The 9,948-nt window shown below is 41.1% G+C and overlaps 1 protein-coding gene across 2 annotated transcripts; it reads left to right on the top strand.

Annotated features, from left to right (window-relative positions):
- Positions 1–2,739: 2,739 nt before the first annotated feature.
- fdft1 (farnesyl-diphosphate farnesyltransferase 1) lies at positions 2,740–8,808 on the top strand. 2 transcript variants are annotated; one of them, XM_007552869.2, is made up of 8 exons: positions 2,740–2,964; positions 4,696–4,793; positions 5,416–5,599; positions 5,740–5,868; positions 6,253–6,444; positions 6,728–6,904; positions 7,557–7,709; positions 7,792–8,013. In XM_007552869.2, the coding sequence occupies exons 1-8, from the start codon at positions 2,866–2,868 to the stop codon at positions 8,011–8,013; spliced, it is 1,254 nt and encodes a 417-aa protein (XP_007552931.1). In that variant the 5' UTR covers positions 2,740–2,865. The 2 variants fall into 2 exon arrangements, with proteins under 2 accessions (XP_007552931.1, XP_007552930.1); XM_007552868.2 differs by lacking the exon at positions 2,740–2,964 and having other exon boundaries at positions 4,477–4,793; positions 7,792–8,808.
- The last annotated feature ends 1,140 nt before the right edge of the window (positions 8,809–9,948 follow it).

Below are 9,948 nucleotides of genomic sequence, written 5' to 3'. Positions count from 1 at the left end.
CATAAAATAATTACTCTCAGTAGTAGTTTTGTTTCTGGATTTTGTTTTGAGAGATTTTTTTTTATTGATCTTGAACTTAAACCCTGACATGAAAAACATAAAATGTCTAGAGCATGAGTCTTTATTTTGAACTGCTGTAGGTCAGAATACCACATTGAGTGTGGCACATAGACACATTGCAGTAAACAGACACTTTACATATACTCTTAGACATGATGCATTGTACAAGAGCACTACATACTTCTTATAGACACAAACTTATTTTTGCCACTAATGGAACTCAATATGGAATAAAACATGGAAGAATATTGAAATAATACAAAAAAAACTAAGGCAGTTTTGAAGGAAAACGGAAGTTGACAGGTACTTGCAAAGTGTACCATTAAATAAGTAACAACTCATCTCTATTGGTAGATTTCTAGGGCTCTTTGTTTGATTAGGCAAACAAAGAGCTTGTTGGCTTGGGCTTGTTGAATTTCCGCTGAACTTGGTTTGCTTGATTATCAAGTAAACCAATTACTCCAAAACAGAAACATAGGCTCCTGAATGGGTGTGATTATTATCACAACGCCTAGTGCTGAATGACATACTGTGGAATTGAGACATATGAAAGTAATGCAGCCAGCATTTTTCTGAATAACCGTAGTCTGCAGGATGTGGCCTTATTGTTATAGAAAAATATCTACATGTACCAGCATGTGTGTATGTGCATTAGGATTTTTTAACCCACTCATTTCATTGATTTATTCATTTTTGAAATGTAGGTCAAACTGGGTTAAATATAACAATTCTTGTCCTTTCTCTTATGTTTGCGTGTTTAATATTTTCATGTACAATTGTGCAACATTGTATACCTACTCTGTGTTTGTGCTGGTTTATCCAGGCGTTGTGTAGGAGAGCCTGCAAGGAGGAAGTCAAATAAATGGGAAGCAAAAAAATGTGATTTTGAATGTCTGTGCCCCACATGTTTGGACATCAGAGCTGTGTGTGCCTTGTTTATGTGCTACGTGATAATCAGGGAGCTCAGCTTATCTCAGTGTCAACAAGCTGTAGTCCACAGTTAGAGGCAAGACACTACCTGAAGCCTCATTTAATAGTTGAATATTAGCATTTATTTAGGAAGTATAATATTATTTTTTCACCCCTTTATGCCAAAGTTGTCAAAGCAAATAATGTATTTATTCATGTTTAAATTTGGTTGACTTTTTCTCCGCATTTCACAGTTTATTAGTGTGTGGACACTTTTAAAATAACAATTAGTATCAATGACGGGGCAAGCTAATTTGTCACATAATAGCAAGACAGGACTTCTACAATAAATAAATATTCACCAGTCACTCAATTAGATACACTCTGTTAGGTTTTTTGTGGCACTGAGTCAAAAAATTGCCCAAAACATCTGGTTGTTGTTACATTATTAACCTATATAGGAGTGTCTGCTGTATAGCAGAGCTAATTTTCCCACAAACTGCCTGCTAGATGGATTTATACTCTTACATAGATGCCAAATCTGACTATATCATCTGCAATTGATACCCATCGAACCCCAAAATTTTCTTCTCACTTTGTCACCAAACGTTGATGAGCTTGTGTAAATTGTCCCTTCAGTTTCCTGTTCTTACCTAACAGGAGTGGCACCTGGTGATGTCTTCTGCTGCTGTAGCCCATCTGCTTCAGGGTTTAATGAGTTGTGTATTCAGCATTGGTAAGTAATACACACATAGATCTTCACAAGCGGTTATTTAAACTGCTGTTGCTTTTGTGTCATATCAAAACGATTCGTCCATTCTCATCTGACCTCTGACTTATTGTTCCAAACTGCTGCTCATTGCATATTTTCTCTTTTGTAGACCATTTTCTGTAAACCCCAAAGATACCTGAAAATAAACACTCAGAAGAATGAATTTGGGAAACACCCAATTTCCCAAATTGGCTCTTTCACCATTTTTTTTCTCCACATTTTGATGCCACACAGCAAGTTGTCTCTCTTCACCACATGTGGATTCCTAAATTATTGCAAGCAGTAACACTAATGAAGTAGCTGGTGTGTGTTTAACGTTTTTATAATAATAATCTGTAATATAAGCCTAACATTGCATTTTAAAATGAAAAATGACCTCTGAAAACTTTTAGTGTTTTCTTTGGGCAAACAATAGCTTCCTGCAAATATTCTTTGTTGGGAGGACCTAATTCCATTAATTAAGTCATTAGTTAATAAAAGAGTTGCCCAAACCAAATACGTTTCCATTAATTCAACAAAGTCAACAGCTAATATATCCCTGACCTCTGTTTTTTTAATAGAAAATAAGACACTGAAGGGATTCAGACTCAATGCTTTTTGACTATGTAGCAAGGAACACACTAAATAAATAAATAAATAAATAAATAAATAAATAAAGTTAATAGTGTTAGCATTACATGCGGTTAATTCTTTCCAGAGTTATGCTTCTGCTACTATAACGTTGCAAAGATACAAAGCGTCTATACCACAATGTGGTTTAATTATATGATTTAATGGCCTGCCATACAGGCCTGCTTCCGTCGATTTAAGTATTATTGCGCAGGTATGGTTTTTCTTTCGGATGATCAACGGGCCAATCAAAAGGTGCGCTCAGATGACACTTTATTGGGGCGGGGCATCACGCCAGACGCTCTGGTCGCTCATTGGACCTTTCGCTGTAAACCCATGAGGAGTCAGCCAATCGTAAGCGTCAGTCCATATGACGCGCTTGAGACAGAAAACATCATTCGCTTAATGGTGGTCTTTGGACAGCTGCATCTCGGCGAGGAAATAGCCGATGGAGAGCATCTGTTCGGTACTGCACACCAGTCTGCCAGAGTGAGACCCGGACAACCTGAGGCAACATGGACATCCTGAAATCGCTGGGACATCCGGAGGAGATATTTAACCTGTTTAAGTTTAAGATGGGAGGATGCAGAGCTGTCATGCCAAAGTTGGATTATGTGAGTAAAATACGTTCCGCAACTGAGACAGACGCTGCACTATAGAGAGGCTGGATTTATCATGGGGATTATGCAGCACGTCATGTTCTGCTTTTCAGAACAGCTACAAAAAATATGCAAATGATAATAAAATGAACATACAGGCCTATTAGAATGTAGGCCTGCTACTTTGCAGTGCAATTAATTGCGCTGTCGAGAGTGGAAGCAAGCAACTAATAGGACTTTGTCAAATTAGATCTGCGCTCTTACCAGGCAGAGGTGACCACTGACGTAGGATTTAAATTGCATAATGAGCTTGGAGGGTTCACCACTAAGGAGAGATGATAATCCCACAGTTTAAACACCAATGTGACCTGGAAAAAACAAATCAAAACAAAACAAAACAAAACAAAAAAACAGGCTGCAAAAATGTCTTAAAACAGACTCCCGGTTTTTGTTGCCGACATCTCAGCGCATCATAGATGTCACTGCAATGCAGAGGCTGTTGCTCCAAAGAGTGTTGCATCCTTCTAAATGTATCCTGGCAAATGTAGTGATCCGAATTAATCTTAACCCACTCTAAAGGGATCGCATTGATTGGGTGGCCTTTATTTCAAGCTAGAGCAAAAAGCCAATCTGACTCCCTTTATTAACGATATCAAAGACAGATGTGGAGAAGTGATCACTGAAAGGTAAGCCACTGTATTCCACTATTGACGCCTCGAAAATGTTAGGAACTTTGGTTGACATTTAACATAGCATAAACGTGTTTGTTTGGAAGGGTGACAGCCTGTTTCAGGCTAGCATGGGAAATGTTTTCACATTCCCAAGGTAAATAAAACTCTCCATCACAACTCTTCTTAAAACCCTCAAAGAATTTATTGAGTTGCGCCTGAAAATACAACAGAACGTTTTCTTAGAGCCCTGTGTTTCATTTGAGCCTGTTTAACCTTATTTACTGCACTGCTTTTCAAGAAAATACAAACGGATGTAGTTCCCACGGTCTTCCACAAGGTGTCAGCAAAGCGCACCCCCCCACCCGCACCCCCACCCTCTTAGTTCTGCTTTTCGATAATTCATTTTGCAGAAATAAACACTCGTTTTGCAGTGAACTCGATTAATAAAAGCATATACTACAACCCTGCAGCAGTGCGTCCTATATGTCTTTATGACTAGCGTTAGATCTAAATTGATCTAAACGGTAATATTTCCTCAAGTTGGATTAGGAAACAACGTTGCAGCTGCTCGTGTTTTGGGTTAGAGGGGGTGGGGAAGTGTGCCTGATCATAACAACAGATCTACAAACGCTCTGCGCCAGCTCCGCTCTGCTAATGCAGCGATAAGCTTGTTTATAGACCTGCGGAGCGACCTCACGCCCTCCAAGAGATTTTACAACGCGCTTCGACCCCTCTCCCCGCTCTCTTGTCCTCTACATGGACTGGGAGTTTGAAACTCCCCCAAGCAGCGTGGCTTCCACATGGACCGTGTCGTCTCCTAACTGCAGGCTCGGGCTCTTCCCGTCAGGCTTTTCGCATGGCCGGAGCCTGCTGCAAATGTCCGGCCTCTCTGTCCGTGTTGAAGCGCTCTCTCTCGGTGGCGCCGCGAGGCTGCGGCTCCGCTCCCCCTCGGTCCGTCCTGCAGGGCTGGAGGAGGCGCGGGGAGAGGGGCCTGCAGGAGGCCACCAGACCCAGTAGCGCCCTCAGAGCCGCGGGTTTCTACCGACAAACGGCCTTTCTTTGTCTCTCCTGCCAGGAGTCCATGAGCGACAGCCTGCGGACCTGCTACGTGTATCTGAATCAGACCAGCAGGAGCTTTGCGGCCGTGATTCAGGCACTGGACGGAGAGCTGAGGTGAGTCGGGGCTCAGCTGGCTGCAGGTGAGGAGAGGCGTGTCTGCAAAATGTTCCATAGCATGATGGCTGCAGCTTGGGTCTTCCCTTGGGAAAATATAAAGAATCGAGAAGGTAGATTTGCGTGTATTTCAGCCTTATTGAGTCCTTCACTATAAAACTTCAGGCATGTCGAGACATCTGCAGCTCCTTTGTCTGTCTGCAAAAGCAATGCGTTTGTCGGCTCCTCCTGAGGGACACGTTGCATCAGTTTAACTTTTATAAAACAGTCAACAGCCCCAATAAATCAATAACTTCTTCAGTTATTTGCTATCCTAAATGACAGTCATTAGAGTGTACTTTGCACATTGCTTTGTAAAATCCTATTTGGCTGCAGCAAACCATCAGTTCACGGTTACCCAATATGCCTTTCTCAAGGACTGGTTTAATCATTTATTTAAATTGTTTGAAAATTATGTAAATATTAAAGGGAAAATATCTAAATGGTTTGTTCGTTTCCTGTTTAAACAAACAGTTTAACAGATTGTTTTGGTCTGTCAAATAAAATTCCAATGAAACACATTAAACTTCGTAGTTGTAACCTTGCAAGTTTTTTTTTTTTGTTTTTATTTATTTTGATCCAGACATGCGGTTTGCATCTTCTACCTGGTGCTTCGTGCACTGGACACAGTTGAGGACGACATGACCATCCCTCTGGAGAAGAAGGTGCCCATGCTTAACAATTTCCACACGTACCTGTACCAGGAGGAGTGGTGCTTCACTGAGAGCCATGAAAAGGACCGTCAAGTTCTGGAGGATTTCCCTACGGTCAGCGGCACCCATGCACGCACAAAGGAAGCCATTAAAACCTCTGCAGAGGGATTTCTTGCATAAGAGAGTTTATGTGCATTTGCATTAGTGCAGTTCTTTAAGAGTAACTGTGATTGTCCTGGATTGTTTGAACCCAGATATCACTGGAATTTAGAAACCTTGCTCAGGAATACAGAGACGTCATCTGTGACATCTGCCAGCGGATGGGAGTCGGGATGGCTGAATTTCTGGAGAAGAAGGTGGGATCCATGAAGGAGTGGGACCTGGTAAGTGTTATCCATGTGTCACAGTCATGTTAGAAGCAAAACGGCAATATAAATGACTTTGAATGGGTTCCTACGCATGTTTGATTTTCTTATACAGGTTCTGCCTAATGATTGCAATAGACTGTGCTGGCAGCTGATCACTGCCTTATCTTTAATCTTGCATGTTTTGAATTCCACACACACTGTTATTTTTTTCCATTCTAGGAAAAAAAGTTACAATAGATTCAGCAAGTGTTTGTCCCTATGATTGTAAATGTGTAATAAGCTGAGAACTAATGACTAATCCAGGGGCAACGTAAAGTGACCTTTCAGCCACAATGGTATTATTAGTACCTCGCTGTAACGATAACAGCCTCGTTGTGTGGCCTTTTTTGATCCGTGCAGTACTGCCACTACGTTGCCGGTCTCGTCGGCATCGGTCTGTCGCGGCTCTTCTCTGCCTCCCAGCTGGAGGATCCAGAGGTGGGACGGGACACGGAGCTGGCAAACTCAATGGGCCTGTTCCTGCAGAAAACCAACATCATCCGAGACTATCTGGAAGATACTCAGGAGGGACGGGCCTTTTGGCCAAAAGAGGTAACAACAACAGCAGCAAAAACATCCAGTTAGATTGAGCTTGTTGGCGTTGCAGTTGTTGCAGTTTTATTCGCTTCAGGAATGTGAGTCATTTACAAAAGATGGCCACTGAATTGAAATAAAGCGTTTATTAGTATCATTAGACATATAGGCGATTCATTTTTGCCCACTGTTAACACTTTGCAGTTTGTACGTAGGATAAAAAAAAGCTGCAGTTCTTACCGAGGGACACGTTGGCTGCAGGAAATGTTGTAAATGGCATCTCTCTTGTGTCGCCGTGCAGGCGTGGAGCCAGTTTGCGAGCCGTCTGGAGGATCTAGCCCAGCCCGAGAAGCTGGAGTCGGCGCTGTCCTGTCTCAACCTGCTGGTCACCGACGCTCTGCGTCACGTCCCCGACGTCATCGCCTACCTGTCTCGGCTGCGCAACCAAAGCGTCTTCAATTTCTGCGCCATTCCACAAGTAAAGACCATTTGGTCTGCTACTCAAATAATGTGGTGGTTTCACTTCATGTCCAGGTGTTTCACTCTTTGTGCATCTCATTAAAGGTACTTTAAACTAAAGGAAAGGTTTGACGTCATCAGCTTGTCTGTAGATTTGGAACTGACCTTTCAAAAATAATTGGTGTACATTAAAACCAGTAGTAAGCATTATTACTGGTTTATAGTAATATGGCTACTGCAATATAAAGTAGTTGCAATGTCAACGTAGTGGGGAGTTCACTGGGACTGACACTTTATGCTGATTTCTACGACGCCTGGAAACCGTTATAAAACCAGAAGTCTCTTCTTTCTAAGAAATATTCACTTTTTAAATCATTTACAGACTTCTTGTCTGGAACAGTGTTTAATTACATCTGCCCTCCTTATTTATGGATATTTCAGCTGTTTGAAAAATCCCAGAATCAAATACCAAGAGTTGTTGATGTTTTTCTCATTGGTTTCACAGAAGTAGCTACATCAGACACCCAAATACATACTGTTTTTTTATGTATATGTATGTTAAATGGATTTCTGGCATGCATTAAAAAAATAAAATCTTCTTTTGGGATGATAATTCAGGCAAGCGCTTTGATTTTTGTCGACTGAAAAGATGCAATTCCTCTGTCAACCAGGTGATGGCAATAGCTACCCTCTCAACGTGCTACAACAACCCGATGGTGTTTCAGGGTGTGGTGAAGATCAGAAAGGGACAGGCTGTCACCCTCATGATGGAAGCCACCAACATGAGGGCAGTGCAGAGCATCATCGCCCAGTACAGCCAAGAGGTTTGTAGGTTCCCTCAGTCTTTTCTCTGCCGGCTTCTGCCATTTGACCCTCTTGACCCAACTTTCCTCTCTCTTTTTGCAGATCTTACAGAAGGTCTCCCTCACCGATCCGACGCGGGACAAGACGCTGCACATCCTGGCTGTGATCCAGGAGAAATCGGCCCTTCCTCAACCCGACCTCAGCTCCAGGAACCACCACCTGTCTCCTATGTACCTGTCGGCTGCCATGCTGCTGGCAGCGCTGAGCTGGCAGTATCTCAGTACGACAGCTGCCCAGGCGCAGGGCACGGGGGACATGCAGTGACTCTCTTCCCGACTGGAAAAAAAAAACAAAAACAAACTCTGTCTTTTCCTGAACATCTAGTCCTTCTCTTCCTTGGGAAACCTGAGGAACGTCTTCCCACATTTGAAGTCTCACATCGGCTGTTGAAGAACCACAGACTTGTTGAACTTTGGGATTCTTTTTGCAGCCTGATCTATAAAAAATTCTGCGGTGTTGACACGTTCTCATCCATTTTGTGTTTACCGCAAAAGGACAATTTTAGGATCTTAGAGAACAGCCATCAACCTTTGTGAAGTTTCACTGATTTTTGTTTTCTGAAATTTTAGCTTTTTTGTGTTCTTGTTGAATCCTCACTGTGAGAGACACTTGAAAGTACGTCAGCATTTGCACTGTTGGATCACGTGGACATATTCCATTAACCGATTTAGAACATTTCCTGTTTCATTCAGTTTTGACTTTATTCAACAATATGTGGGAAAGACCTTTCTGCTAATTTTATCAGTCATGTACTAAAAAAAAAGGAATGGAATGGAATAAAGTGAAATATATTTTGAACAAAAGGAAATTTGTTGGCAAAGTGTCCTTACCAGCTTTGGTGAAAGGCTAGCACAGAGTGACTTTGTACAGAACCAAAGGAGGGCTACAAACATTGCTATGTAATGTGTCATTTTCATTTGTACATATTTGAAGAAATAAAGAAGCTAAAGGCTGCAATCTGTGTGAAATCAGAGTAAGCTTGCACTTCTGTTTTGTTTTATTTGAGTCAAAGATGGAGAACCTTGTTAAAATGAACCTACAAATAAATAATGCATCTGGAAGCTATTTTTTTATTTTATTTTTTGTGGATTGAGTAGTCAAATTTATGCAAACTTGAACCAATTACGTTCACAGCTACTACTCTGTTTCACCACCTTTGTGTTTCCCGGGTACTAAACGAACAAGGGAGACGTTACACACCTCCCTTCCCAAAGTTCAGTTCATTTTTCCTGTTTTACGTTTCCCTGAGACAGTCCCAACGTTTAAACTGTGGCTTAACACAAGGGCCTATTTCATATTTCCAAACAAGAAATGTCTGAACAATTCGAAGACTTACAAACATTTTCGTAGACTTGTGAGACAAGTGGAACCTGAAAGATAATTTCTAGTGGGCGACTTCAAGCTAAAGCACACTGGAGTTAGAGTCTGTAGGAGGACAGTGACCTTTAGTATATATGTGTGTCCACATCTGTGTGACCCAAAAAGTAAGATGGTGGAGTGGCCTAGTCAAAGTCTGAGCTTAAATCTGATATGTGGTATTACTTTAAACAGTCCATTCATGCCTCAAAATCCTCCAGTACGTGGAAATTTCAGCTAAGCAGAATCTTAATTTTTTTTTTTTAGCAATTTGAAACTTATTACCAGATACCACAGCAAGAAATCTGTAACATCAAAACATTTTTCACAGCAGCGTGGATTATAATAAATCAAGTTTACAGCTGTTTTTTAGGCACATGACGCCCTGTTAATATAATGCTAAGTCTAAGTCATGAGCGACCTTAAAACTGACCTAACAATAATTGTAAAGCAAAAGTTAAATATTGGAAGCTGCTTCAGATTTATGGAAGGCAGGTGATCGTCATTCAATCTCATGGCCACTACGAGGCAAGCTATAGCAAATTATTGTTTGTTTTTGTTGTTCCATGAGATTTATGAAAATATATTTGATTTGCTTTTTCTTTAGAAGTAAATCAACCTCCTTCAATACTAATGATTTATTTTATTTTTTTTTAGCAGAGGTATAGATTTTAAAGCAGAAGACTGAGATCCATACAATTTCAAAATAAAGAGGGACTTGCATGGGTTTGCTTATTTCAGTTTTTATTCTCACCTGTGTGCTAATTCCAAGAGCAATAGTTAACCTTTGGAGTTTTTCAGGTCACATGAGACAAACAGTTATGATACATTTATTGCATAAAC

This window comes from Poecilia formosa, unplaced genomic scaffold (assembly GCF_000485575.1).
Source record: "Poecilia formosa unplaced genomic scaffold, Poecilia_formosa-5.1.2 Scaffold53, whole genome shotgun sequence".
Classification (NCBI taxonomy): Eukaryota; Metazoa; Chordata; class Actinopteri; order Cyprinodontiformes; family Poeciliidae; genus Poecilia; species Poecilia formosa.
The sequence above is the reverse complement of the archived record's forward strand: the minus strand, read 5'-3'. Positions and strand labels throughout refer to the sequence as shown.

What these genes read in the sequence shown, in the direction of transcription:
- fdft1 (XM_007552868.2), top strand. Translation starts at nt 4,477, where the DNA reads ATGGCCGGAGCCTGCTGCAAATGTCCGGCCTCTCTGTCCGTGTTGAAG. An exon ending in GGGCCTTTTGGCCAAAAGAG is followed by an intron (nt 6,445 to 6,727) that starts GTAACAACAACA and finishes GTCGCCGTGCAG; the next exon opens with GCGTGGAGCCAGTTTGCGAG. An exon ending in TCGCCCAGTACAGCCAAGAG is followed by an intron (nt 7,710 to 7,791) that starts GTTTGTAGGTTC and finishes CTCTTTTTGCAG; the next exon opens with ATCTTACAGAAGGTCTCCCT.